Source organism: Panthera uncia (genome assembly GCF_023721935.1).
Source record: "Panthera uncia isolate 11264 chromosome C1 unlocalized genomic scaffold, Puncia_PCG_1.0 HiC_scaffold_4, whole genome shotgun sequence".
NCBI classification, from domain to species: domain Eukaryota; kingdom Metazoa; phylum Chordata; class Mammalia; order Carnivora; family Felidae; genus Panthera; species Panthera uncia.
This window is the reverse complement of record NW_026057585.1, coordinates 69,466,327-69,478,190: the sequence shown is the minus strand read 5'-3', so window position 1 is coordinate 69,478,190 and position 11,864 is coordinate 69,466,327. Positions and strand designations below refer to the sequence as shown.

Sequence of the window (11,864 nt, the reverse complement as noted above, 5' to 3'; positions counted from 1 at the left end):
CTCTGTCTGTCCACACATAGAGTCCTTGAGAGGAAACCCCTTTGGCTGGACCAAAGGCCTGGAGGCACTAGAGCTGCTCACCTGGGGTCCTGACCATGATAGTCTATTCTCTCTTGGGGCCCTGACCATGATAGTGGGGGCAAAAGATAGCCTATTCTGCCCCAGCTCTCACGGAGCACTATTCCCAGGGACCTTCCCCCAGAATCCATACCAAAGCCAGGACCTTCATAGTGCCTTCCCAGTGCTCAAGCCTAGGGAGAGAGGAGTAGTCCTAATGTGGCTGTTATTCTGGGACCTACTGCAGCCCCCTCTCCTTGTGACATGTGTCCCTACCCAACCCACTTTGTTTGCCCTGCTCCCACATAACAGACCCAGGCTCACAGGTTAAATCCTAGATCCTTTGTCAGGCTGCAGCATATTCTACCTTATTTAATCACAACAACCCTATGAAGTAGGTACTATTATTATTCCCATTTTTACAGAGGAGAAAACTAAGGCTCAGAGAAGGTTAGCAACTTGCCCCAAGTCATACAACTACTAAATATTGGAGGTAGTTTTCAAGCCCAGGTCTGTCTGGCTTTTGGAACCCATGTTCTAAATTTACTAGTCTGCAGAATAACACCAAGTGCCTTTTACCACCACTGATCAGCTTCTGGGTACTGCCTTCCTGGCTGCAAGCCTGAACACCCTGCCAGACCTCTTTTTCTCAGCCCTGTCCCTCCATCACAGCCTTCTTCCTCTTGCCAATGAAACTCAATGGTATTACATCAGGCTCCCTGACAATCTCCTTTGCAATGCTTTGAACCGTAGTATCCATACCAAATGTCTCCTCAATTTTATGCTCTATTGCTCCTCTAAGGGTTTGGCTCATGTTCCTCACTGATTTGACTTTTTCTTTTCTTTTCTTTTCTCTCTTTCTTTCTTCATATTTTAGGTTCTACATCCAATGTGGGGCTTGAACTCACGACCCCAAGATCAAGAGCCACATGCTATACTGACTGAGCCAGCCAGGTGCCCCTCCTCACTGACCTTTTGCTTATCTTTACCCTTCTTGGAGTGCCCTTCCCAAACCCTCCAAGAGCCACTAGCTCAATTCAGGGTCTCACACAATTCTCACACAATTCTCACAAATCTCACACAATTCTGGGTCTTAAGGCCAGAAACACTCACAGAAAACTTCTCTGGCCCAGTACCCAGTCAGGAAGGTGCAAAGAGCAAGGAGGGCTTGAGTTCTAGTCCAAACAGGGTCAGGACCTGGAGAAAGGACACCAGTGCAGCTGTTTCTTTCAGATCCTGAGCCACCAGATTTTTCTCCAAATCTTTCTTGCAACAGGGGATAAAAGATTGTTGAAAGAGAAGTGGGGCTGAAGAAAGAGATAGGTGCAGTTGAGAAATTATCAGAGAGAAAGAAGAGAGTTTTGTAGGAGCTATATAAATGACCTATCTTTGTACAACATGTTTCTCTGGACCAATTTGGGGAAGGTAAGAAAATCTGTAACTTAAAACATTTAATAGATTTTTTTAACGTTTTAAAGGAACATCAAAACTTAAAGGCAAAGTTCTCTAGGACTCTTTTTTTTTTTTTTTTTTTTTTTTTTTAATGTGAGGCTTGAATTCATAACTCTGAGATCAGGACCTGGATGCTTAGCCGACTGAGCCACCCAGGTGCCCCCTCTAGAATTTTTAAGGTAAAACTGGTAGAAATGACACTGGTAAGAAATTCAGGGCTTCGGGAGGGGTTGGGGGGTGGTAGGGAGACGGAAGGATTCTGGCTTCTCCCCCAGCTAGGGCTTGTTCCCTTTGCTCTGGGTTTAAAGGATGAGAGAGCCCAGCGTCCAGCACCGAATGAAGGCAGCTATTGTGATCTCCGGGGGCGGAGAAGGGAGGCTCAGTGCCAAAGGGTGTGGCCCAGCCAGAGGCTCTGGGAAAGAGCAGCCTTGCGTCCCTACAGTACCCTCGGCGACTGCGTCTGGGCGGGAGGGGAAAAGTCTGCAGAGTCCCGGGCTCCGCCCCCTCCCTCCTGCTCCGCCCTAGCTCTGGCTCCACGTGGTTTTCACCAAGCGCAGCGCAGACCGGGTGGTCTCAAGGCAGACCCGGATTGCAGAGGGCGTGGCAGGGAGAGCCGCAAGCCCCTAAGGGGGTCGGGTCTGTGACTTCTCCCCGGAAAAGAGCGAGGAACGCGCTCTGCGGGAAAAGCTGGACTCCACAGGCTTCCGACGACAAGCCTGGGACGGAGAGTCCGGGAGTTCTCAAGGACAGGTGAACGGCCCCAGGAGAAGGACAGGCAGGGTCACCATCTGGACCGCCATGGCCGCGTCCGCCCGTCGTCTGTGCCACATCGCTTTCCACGTGCCCGCGGGGCAGCCCCTTGCCCAAGATCTGCAGCTTCTCTTCGGCTTCCAGCCCCTGGCGGTGCGGGAAGCAGACGGCTGGCGGCAGTTGGCCCTGCGCAGCGGCGACGCGGTCTTTTTGGTGAACGAGGGCGCTGGACCCCAGGAGCCCCTGTATGGCCTGGACCCACGTCATGCTGTGCCCAGCGCCACCAACCTGTGTTTCGACGTGGTGGATACGGGCGCTGCCGCCCGGGCGTTGGTTGCGCGGGGCTGCAGCGTGCCGGTGCCCCCTGTTAGCGTGCGGGATTCTCAGGGCACCGCCACCTATGCCGTGGTCAGATCACCTGTGGGCAACCTCAGCCTGACTCTGCTGGAGCGCGCCGGCTTCGGAGGGCCTTTCCTGCCGGGCTTCAGGCCTGTGCCCTGTGCAACCCGCCCAGGCTGGGTCAGCCACGTGGACCACCTGACCCTGGCCTGCACCTGTGGCAGCTCCCCCACATTGATGCGCTGGTTCCACGACTGCCTAGACTTTCGCCACCTGCCACTGAGCCCAGGTGAGGATCCGGAGCTGGGCCTCGAGGTGACAGCAGGATCTGGGCCAGGGGGACTGAAGCTCACCGCCCTGCAGACCACGCCAGGCAGCGCTGCCCCCACCCTTGTACTGGCTGAGTCCCTGCCAGGGGCTGCCAGTGGACAGGACCAGGTGGAGCAGTTCCTGGCCCGGCACAGGGGACCAGGACTGCAGCACGTGGGGCTGTACACACCGAACATAATAGAAGCCACTGAACGGGTAGCAGTGGCGGGGGGCCAGCTCCTGGCTCCTCCTGAGGCATACTACCAGCAGCCGGGCAAGGAAAGGCAAATCCTAGCTGCTGGACATGAGCCTAGCCAGCTAGCCCGACAGGGGATCCTGCTAGATGGCGATGAAGGCAAGTTTCTGCTTCAAGTCTTCACCAAGTCTCTCTTTCCAGAGGACACCTTCTTCCTGGAGCTGATTCAGAGGCAGGGGGCGACAGGCTTTGGCCAGGGCAACATCCGGGCCCTGTGGCAGTCGGTGCAGGAGGAGCAAGCCTCCAGGAACCAAGAAACCTGAGAAGGGTTGGGGCTGGGTTCACCCTCCTGTCCGGGAGCACAGGGCCTGTTGCAAAGGAGAAACACCCATGGAGGCTTGGAGTGGAGAGGGCTTTGTCCCCAGGGCCATACCTGCCAGAACTTGAATCTCTCACTGGGGTGCCAAAGAGGTGGGATTTTATTTTTTCTTTTAAACTATGAAATGTTCTTAGTCTATAACTAATATATATGCAAGATATAAAGAATAAAGGAATTATATAATTAGGAAATAGAATATATCAATACTTTTGAACCTTCCTTGTGACCTCTGATACCATTTCCCTTCACCCCACCCCTAATTTTATGATTATTAACTCCCTGATTTTCTATATTGTTTCACTACATATGAAACAATACAGATATAAATTTAGTATTTGAGGTAGGAATTTATGACAGAACAAATCCTCCCCTGTGTTTCCCTTCTCCCCAGGGAGCAGCCTCTGCAGGTGGGGAAGGGTTGGGTCAGGGCTGAGCCCAACCACCTGCTCTAAGACAATACCACTACTCCAGTCAGAGCTGACCAAAGACCTGGACCAAGGGTGTTGGGTGTCAGCCACTGGCAGGGGCCCCCTAAAGCTGCCTTCTCCTTCTCTCTTGGGGGTTAGGGGAGGACAGATCATTCTGGACAGAATGCCCACCTCCACTGCCCAGGGCTGGCTGGGAGCTTGGCCAGAAGTTAGCACCAAGCAGGACTTTACCACTTTCTGGGATCCTCAGAGGGAAAGAATGAGAGGACTAGGAAGAGGGCAGGAAGTCTCCAAAATGACTACAAAAATAAGCACTTTATTAAACAACAGGATTTTCAAGAAGTAAGGGCTCCAGCGGTGTCACTGCGCCATACTGTTGAGGCTGGATACATCAGTGGGGTGGTGGGGCCGAAAGAAACTATCCAGGACTTGCTGGCCTGGGCTGGGCTTTCTCTGCGTGGATGGAGCAGACACCTGGGATCTTTTGGAACCCTGTGCAGAAGCCAAAAGAAGGAGGTACTAAGGGGGCAACAGAGTCCTCGCCTTCCACTCCTCTCCCCATTGCAGTGATAGAGCTCAGATTCTAGCCTGAATGTTGTAAAGCTTCCAACCTCTTCTATCAACTCTATATGGCAGCCCAAGGTAGTCTTCCTAAGATACAAACCTCACTCCTCTCCACCAAAAATGCCTTAGTGGCCTGGTGTTCATGGCCCTGACTGGCCTGCACAGACCCTGCTATGCTTACAGCTCCTTGAGCACTGCAGACTGCATTGTGGCACCTTTGCTCCTACTACTCTTGGGCCTGGAAAGAATATTCTTACTGCTGATTCCCCTCCCAGACCTGGAGAAAATGATTCATTTCTTGAACCCAGATTACCAGCTGCATCTTCTAAGCAGCCTTTCCTGATCCTTGCCTCCCAGATAGAACTGAAAGCTCTCCACCTTATAAACCACAAAACTTGGTACAAGCATTTCACATACCTGTGACCCTGTTGTTAACATCATTTGTTCTTATTCCCTTTCCACCCTGGACCCTAGACTGTAAGGTTTCAAGATAAGAACTGTTCCTCTCCCTATGGTGAAGCCTGGTGTGGATAATGTTCATCCAAACATGTGTCATTTAACTCAACTGAAAACCTGTGGATTTGGGCCCGGGGAGAGATGCCTGGGTGAGGGCCAAGAGACTCACCTTGCAGGTCCCCGGCCGTTGGCCCTCGTACACACGGAACACCTAGCCAAGGACAAGGGGGAGAGTGCAGGACTGGCATCTTTCCCCAGAAGAGCCAGACCCCTTTGTTCTCTCAACTTCATGCCCTAGTACATCTGTTTAAAATATGGTTTTTTCCTTTTACATAGTAATAGGTTCACATAGAACATATAGGAAGCACAAAAAGGTACAACGAAGACAACACAGGTAGTGCCTTTTTCATGGCGGTGGAGACAGCTGCGGTATGAAACTCCTCCCGGGTCAGCCAGCGAGCTCCAGGTGGTGTGATGGTCACTGGGATCTGCCCTTCCAGGGCCAAACCATATACTTGATATGTCAGCTTGATGTGAGAGAAGGTGTGGGCCACCTGAAGGGAGGGTCAAGGGACTGAAACAGGCCTGTGGATATGTCCACAAAGCCATCACTCCTGCTCCTTCCGCTGGTCACTCACCTGCCCAAGGTGCTGGAGGTGGGTGGCTGGGAGGGGCCCAGCCCAACTCTGCAGTTCCCGCAGCAGGGCCTCACGCTGACATTGCCCTGAGGGCTCTGCAGTCACAGATGGGAACTCCCACAGTCCTGCCAGCAGACCTGAGAGGAAGGACAGCCAGGTGTGGTTGGGCCTTAGCTGCTGACTCCTCCATTTCTTCCGTGTTGCTCATGCCACTGCCCTCCACTCCGAGGATCCAGGTACCTGACTTAGGCCTCTGCACCAGCAGAATTCGAGCACCCCCAAGGGCCCTGGGCTGCTCCAGAACACAGGTGGCAGAGCACTCCTCCCTGGGGGGCCTCCGGCTGGCCTTTCTGGGAAAGTTGGCCACTCCCAGGGTCTGGTCCCAGGGCTCTGTGGGAGGCGCACACAGCTGGCACTGTCCAGTGCTGGGAGCTGGGAAGAGAGATCCCAAAGCCCCACTCAGGCTTAGGTGAACTTAGATGCCAACCCCAGAGAGCCGGCCGCGGCCCAGCTCTGCAGAATCTTATTCAAGTTGTAGGATTAACTAGAATGATACTTTCCACAAGCAGCTCCATGACAGCGCAGTGAAGGGCTGGGGCTGGTACTTACCACACTCCTCCACATCAGGACTGCCTGGCAGGCTCTGTGAGGCTACGAGCTGTTCCCGTTCCACCTAAGAGGCATAAGGCAAGGTGTCATAGGGAAGGGGTCACCCTCTAGGACCCCTGCCTGCCCCTTCCCCAGATGGCTCACCCTCTGGTGTGCCCGGCACATGCTCTGCACAGGGCACTGGCTGCAGCGTGGGTGCTGTGGGGTGCATACTGTGGCCCCCAGCTCCATGGCTGCTTGGTTAAAGTCCCCTGGCCGGGCTGGGTCTACCAGCTGCTGGGCTAAGCTCCTACAAGGAAACATTGCTGTAAGCCAAAGACACTTTGGAGACACCCTTCCCAGTCTCCCCTATTACCCCAATATCCTACCAGAGCTGCTGGGAGACAAAGGTGCTTCCGGAATCAGCACCAATGGCTCGGACACGGCACAGCACCCGTACTACATTCCCATCTACCACACCAGTTGCCTGGCACAGAGGAATCCAGAAGTCAGCCTGGTCTGGGAGGAAGGTAGGTGGGCACACACAAAGTAGGGGTGGGCTATGGACTCACCTGACCAAAGGCAATGGAAGCAATAGCTCCAGCTGTGTACCGCCCCACGCCAGGCAGAAGCTTCTGCAGAGTCTCTGCTGTATGTGGCACATGGCCCCCTAGCTCTTCTACCACCTGATTGGGGTGGGAAGGCTCAAGGTTATGTGCTACCTGAGGCCCTGGGGCTCACCCTCCCTGTCTCCCCCTTACCTTCTGGGCTCCCTCCTGCAGCCGCCGGCCTCGAGAGTAGTAGCCCAGGCCAGCCCAGAGCTGGTTCACCTCCTATGGGTAGAGTCAGAGAGATCAGTGGTCAGTCCTCAGTTGTCCCCATTCCCCCTACCTTAGGGTGGCACTCACCTCCAGGGATGCACTGGCCAGGTCCTGCAGCGTTGGCCACTTCTAGAGCCCGAAGGTGATCAAAAGGAAGTAAGGTCAAGGGTGAGAGAGGTGAAGGAAGCCTTCTTTACCCCTACCCCAAAGGCTAGGCTTTCTCTGGGGTCTGGCTCAATGACCCTCCCCTTCTTTCCCTGAAGTCACCTGCATCCATCGGGTATAATAGTCGATCACCGTGGCAACCTGGGTCTGCTGCAGCATGACCTCTGAGACCCACACTGGGGGAGAGGGGTTGGCATGAGGGCACTGCTGAGCTGCCCTGCTCCCAGCCCACAGCCCCTACACCCCAGACCAGTGGGCATCCAGGCAAAGCAGCCCTGTTCTCAGGAGATGCACTCACCAGCATACGCCCGCCTGTCAGGGTCCACCTCACCCTCTGCCTGCCAATGCAATCCCAGACAAGGAGTTAGTGTGGAGGGGGCCTGGCACTAACCCCCCACCCCACTGTCCCTGCCCCCTAGCCTGCTTACCCGCCTTCTCCAGGGCAGGTCCCGTTTCTCTCGGTCGTACCAGCTCAGAAGGTTCTCCCGAAAGACTGTGACCTCAGCTGTGTCTCTGAATAGATGGTATGGGGAGACAGGATCCCGCAATACCACCTCCTTCTGCCGCCTGGCCAAGCCTGCTGGGGCCTCAGGAAACTTAGGCATAGTCCCTGCACGGACAGTGCACCAGGTACCCAGGGCACTGTAGTCTGGCTGCTCCACCTTAGTGCTTCCCCCAAACCCTTGCTTAAGCTTTGAACCTGGAGTCAGACCAAAATGCTGTGTATGTAACCTTAACCAAATTTCTAGCCTTAACTTTCCTAGGGTGGTAGTGCTGGCTCCTTTGTCTCTGGGTCACGATGAAAATCCAACAGTTTCAGCCAAGCATAATGTATACCTGTTCAGGACTTTCCCACTTACAAAACACTTTCAGGCTCATAAACTCATCTGATCCCACAAAAGCCACAGGAGGAAGGAAATACACAAGCTACCACTCCATGTCACTGGTAAGAAAGCAGCCACTCAGAGAAATCATCCCAAAGTTACACGGCAAAGTCAGAATTAGATCATAATTAGTCCCTTGAAGCCTTGATGCACAAACACGCTGTCTTCCCAGCCTGAATCGACCTCTCTTTCATGGCCAATGAAACCAACCCCTTCACCTTTGACTCAGACCAAGCTCCTCACCATCAGGGGTAGAAGGCTTGACCTGGCTGCTGCTAAGGACCTGCTTCTCCCTTCCCTCATGGCCAGACGCCTGCTTCTGGTGACAACTCCTCACAGCGGTCCGTGGCTTCTTCATGATGGCCTAGAAGAGAAAGGCCCAAAGTAGTCTGTCACAATGAGGTTGAATCTTGGGGCCCTTCAGTGAGTATAGCCACTTTCTCTACAGTACTTATTATAGAGTGTCTAGCTTTTCTTACTCTCCAGATGCTCATGGGGTTGCTCTTGGCTGGTTGTGGCACTGAGGTATGACCAGTAGGGCTGTTTCTGCAAGTGACTTCAGAGGGACCAACATTAGCATAGTCCTGGAGACACACACAAAAGAAGAGGCTGGGGCTGGGCTGGGGGCTGTACAGGAGCACCTGTATGTGTGTCCCTGATGTTTACTGTGACTGCGTGTGTGGACAGGGCTTCTTTAGGTATGTCTAAGAGCATGGGGCAGGTGGGAAGTTTATCTGCTCAGAGATGTGGCACATTTACACCGAAACAGGCTTTAGCAGTCATGCAATCCAACCTCCATTCTGCAGAAAGGAGAAACCAAGGATCAGAGATGTTAAGATATTTTTTTAGGGTGCCTGGGTGGCTCAGTCAGTTGCACGTCTGACTTTGGCTCAGGTCACGATCTCACAGTTGATGAGTTTGAGCCCCACGTCAGACTCTGCTGACAGCCTGGAGCCTGCTTCAAATTTTGTGTCTCCCTCTCTCTCTGCCCTTTCCCCGCTCATGCTCCGTCTCTCTCTCTCTCTCTCTCTCTCTCTCTCTCTCTCTCTCTCAAAAATAAAAATAAGCATTAAAGATATTTTAAAAATATCTTTTTTTTAATGTTTGTTTTTATTTTTGAGAGAGAGAGAGAGAGAGGCAGAGAGACAGGGAGACACAGAATCCAAAGCAGACTCCAGGCTCTGAGCTGTCAGCACAGAGCCCGATCCAGAGCTCAAACCTACAAATCGCTAGATCATGACATGAGCCGAAGTTGGATGCTTAACTAAACTAAGCCACCCAGCTGCCCCAGAGATGGTAAAAGATTTGCCTGAGAGCAGATGGCAAGTTGGGGTGGTGGTGGGAGGGGATGAGCTATTTTTTATTCCTAATCTTTTCCTGATCTAGTAAATCATAGCTGGCTGGCCACTAGTAATGAGAAATAGGTCTCAATTTCAATGAGAAATTGATCTTCACTGCTCCCTTACTGTTCTTTTGGTGCCCTTTTCTTTATATAGCTAACAGTTAGTGAAGGTTTGCCATATGCCAGACCTTATGCTAAGTGTTTTACCAATTTCTCACACAATCTCCAGATGACTCCATTAGGTACTTTCTAGTATTACCTCCATTTTAGTGATGAGGAAACTGAGGCTTGTAGAGATTAGGCAACTTGTCCACCCAAACCCTAAAGGTCTGCTTCCAGAGACTGCACTCTTGTGACTGCTATACTGCAGTCCCTGAAGCTTCAAACTCTCTCCTTAAAACTTAACTTCATCACCTCATTTTCATCAAAAGAGCTTGCTTGCTCCCTCAGAGAAAAAAAAAAAAAGAATGTACAGATTTGCTACACTCTACACTTATCTGCATTCTCCTTTTCCTTCCTCCTATTAAAGAATGGTCTCTTCTAAATTGTCCAAGCTCAGGGCCCTGCTCCTCAATCCCTTTTACAACACCCACTCTCCCCTTCATAGCCAAACTTCCTTCACCAAACTCACTAGCTCCATAATTCATTCTACAATCCATTCTCCAAAGAGTAAAGCAATCTTATAAGACATGATCGTGTCACTTTCTTACTTAAAACTTTCAATGGCTTCCCACTAATTCACTGAATAAATATTTATGTAGTGCCTACTTTGTGCCGAGCAGTTTTAAGTACTTGGAATACTTCAGAAATAAAACACCAAAGGTTCCTGTTTTCATGGAACTTGTATTCTAATGGAGAGCAAAAAATAAATAATGCACATAAGTAAATTATATAGGCTGTCAGGTGGTAAATACTAGGATAAACAGAAAAAAAATATGTGAAGGGAAATAGGAGTGGTGGTGGTGGAATGTTGCAATTTTAAAGCACATGGATGGTCAAGGTGGGCCTTATTAAAGTGGTATTTGACCAATGATTTATGGCAGTTAAAGGAGTTAGCCATGTTCTAGCCACGGGAAAGGCATACTAAAAAAGAGCTAGTGGAATAGCCCTAAGGAAGGTGCCTGTTTGCAGAATAATAAGGAAGCCAGTGTGGTTAGAATAGACTGAGGAAAGATCAGTAGTAGATGAGGTCAAAGAGGTAAAGAAGGTGGGGGGCATAGAATCACTAAGTACCTTGTAAGCCACTAGAGCACTTTGTCACACTCATTGCTCTGAAAAGCCAATCCTCTTAAAATAGTTCTGTAAGCTCCAAAGATCCCCACCTTCCTCATCCCCTCACTCACTTTGCTCCAGCCATTTGTTTGCCTAAATAGTTGCTTCAATCATCCAGGTGTCTGTTCACCTTGACACCTCACCCAATCCTTCCCCTCTGCTTGGACAGCTCTTATCCTGTGCTTCATCCAGCAGTTATTCATTCTTTCAGATCTTGACTTAAATGTCCAAATCAGCCCCCAGTATTATCCTCTTATGTAATTCTCCATTTTTCCTCTTACACTAATTGTAATTTTACATTTGTGTTTGTTTGATGACTGTCTGCTTCCCCCACTTGACTATAAAACTCCATGAGCAAGTACTGAGTCTCTTGTTGACTATTGAGTCCCCAGAGCTTAGCACAGTGCTAAGTAAGCTGTATACGATAAACAACAGGATGGGAGAAACCCAAACAATTCTGAATAATGATGAAAAAGACTCAGTAGAGAGAGAAAAGTTGAAGATGAGCTAGAAATAGTGACTAACGAAAAGGTTGACTCCTTGTGGGTCCAGAGATGGGAACGGGAGCCTTTGAGAAAGAACAGGTCTCTCGCGGTATCAGGAGTCAAGTCCAATCACCCTCTAGGTCAAATATACCTCCTAAGCGCTTACAAGTTGTCCCTTCCTTGCCGTCCCTACTGCCGGAGCCTTAACTGAAGTCCTTATTATCACTTCCCTATATTATTTCAAAGGCTTCCTAGCCAGTCGGTGGCTCTAATCCCTCTGGCAGCCTCGTCTCGCGTCCCCCTCTCCGTCTTTTCACTTCCTGGACATGAAGCTCCCATTCCTCCCTGGGAACTTGCCTATTCCCAAAATATCCTTTCCCCCACACTCCCGTCTCTGCATAACTCCTATGCGTGCTTTAGGCTGCACCGGGGTAGCACCACCTCCTCTGGGGAGCCCGGACCCCACCCCCAACCCTGGGCCGAGCGGATGAAGAGAACGTAAAGCCACCGCCCACGTTCCCGCAAAGTGCATGCGGGGAAGGAATTACCTACCTCCCGCGCAGTCTCCAAGGCCCGGCGTCCGACGCACTCCAGAGGGCGTGGCGCCAATCCACGCTGTGCCAGCCAAAGAGGTCCGAGCGCGCGCTGGGACACCTCCTCCGCGCCAGACCCGGGTGGTGTGAACGGAAGTCAGACAGGTCTGCTACTCGGCGGAGGTGGGGGGCGAGGCCCCGCCCCG

The 11,864-nt window shown here is 51.6% G+C and overlaps 2 protein-coding genes across 4 annotated transcripts; one reads left to right on the top strand and one right to left on the bottom strand.

Moving 5' to 3' along the window:
• Positions 1-2,056: 2,056 nt before the first annotated feature.
• On the top strand, positions 2,057-4,041 carry HPDL (4-hydroxyphenylpyruvate dioxygenase like). The gene has a single exon (XM_049618654.1). It carries the CDS (start codon positions 2,308-2,310, stop codon positions 3,424-3,426), a length of 1,119 nt encoding a protein of 372 aa, XP_049474611.1. The 5' UTR covers positions 2,057-2,307; the 3' UTR covers positions 3,427-4,041.
• Positions 4,042-4,206: 165 nt separating this feature from the next.
• MUTYH (mutY DNA glycosylase) lies at positions 4,207-11,755 on the bottom strand. 3 transcript variants are annotated; one of them, XM_049618639.1, is made up of 17 exons: positions 11,678-11,754; positions 8,506-8,610; positions 8,270-8,390; positions 7,571-7,752; positions 7,441-7,480; positions 7,245-7,318; positions 7,065-7,106; positions 6,918-6,989; positions 6,729-6,842; positions 6,546-6,643; positions 6,322-6,466; positions 6,178-6,241; positions 5,809-6,000; positions 5,569-5,705; positions 5,332-5,484; positions 5,100-5,141; positions 4,207-4,402 (listed from the first exon to the last, which is right to left on the bottom strand). In XM_049618639.1, exons 2-17 carry the CDS (start codon positions 8,518-8,520, stop codon positions 4,271-4,273), a joined length of 1,623 nt encoding a protein of 540 aa, XP_049474596.1. In that variant the 5' UTR covers positions 8,521-8,610; positions 11,678-11,754; the 3' UTR covers positions 4,207-4,270. The 3 variants fall into 3 exon arrangements, with proteins under 3 accessions (XP_049474596.1, XP_049474594.1, XP_049474595.1); XM_049618637.1 differs by having other exon boundaries at positions 7,571-7,719; XM_049618638.1 differs by lacking the exon at positions 8,506-8,610 and having other exon boundaries at positions 7,571-7,719; positions 11,678-11,755.
• Positions 11,756-11,864: the final 109 nt, after the last annotated feature.

What these genes read in the sequence shown, in the direction of transcription:
- HPDL (XM_049618654.1), top strand. Translation starts at nt 2,308, where the DNA reads ATGGCCGCGTCCGCCCGTCGTCTGTGCCACATCGCTTTCCACGTGCCC.
- MUTYH (XM_049618639.1), bottom strand. An exon ending in ACCTGCCCTGGAGAAGGCGG is followed by an intron (nt 7,481 to 7,570) that starts GTAAGCAGGCTA and finishes TTGCATTGGCAG; the next exon opens with GCAGAGGGTGAGGTGGACCC. An exon ending in TGGCCAGTGCATCCCTGGAG is followed by an intron (nt 6,990 to 7,064) that starts GTGAGTGCCACC and finishes CTCTACCCATAG; the next exon opens with GAGGTGAACCAGCTCTGGGC.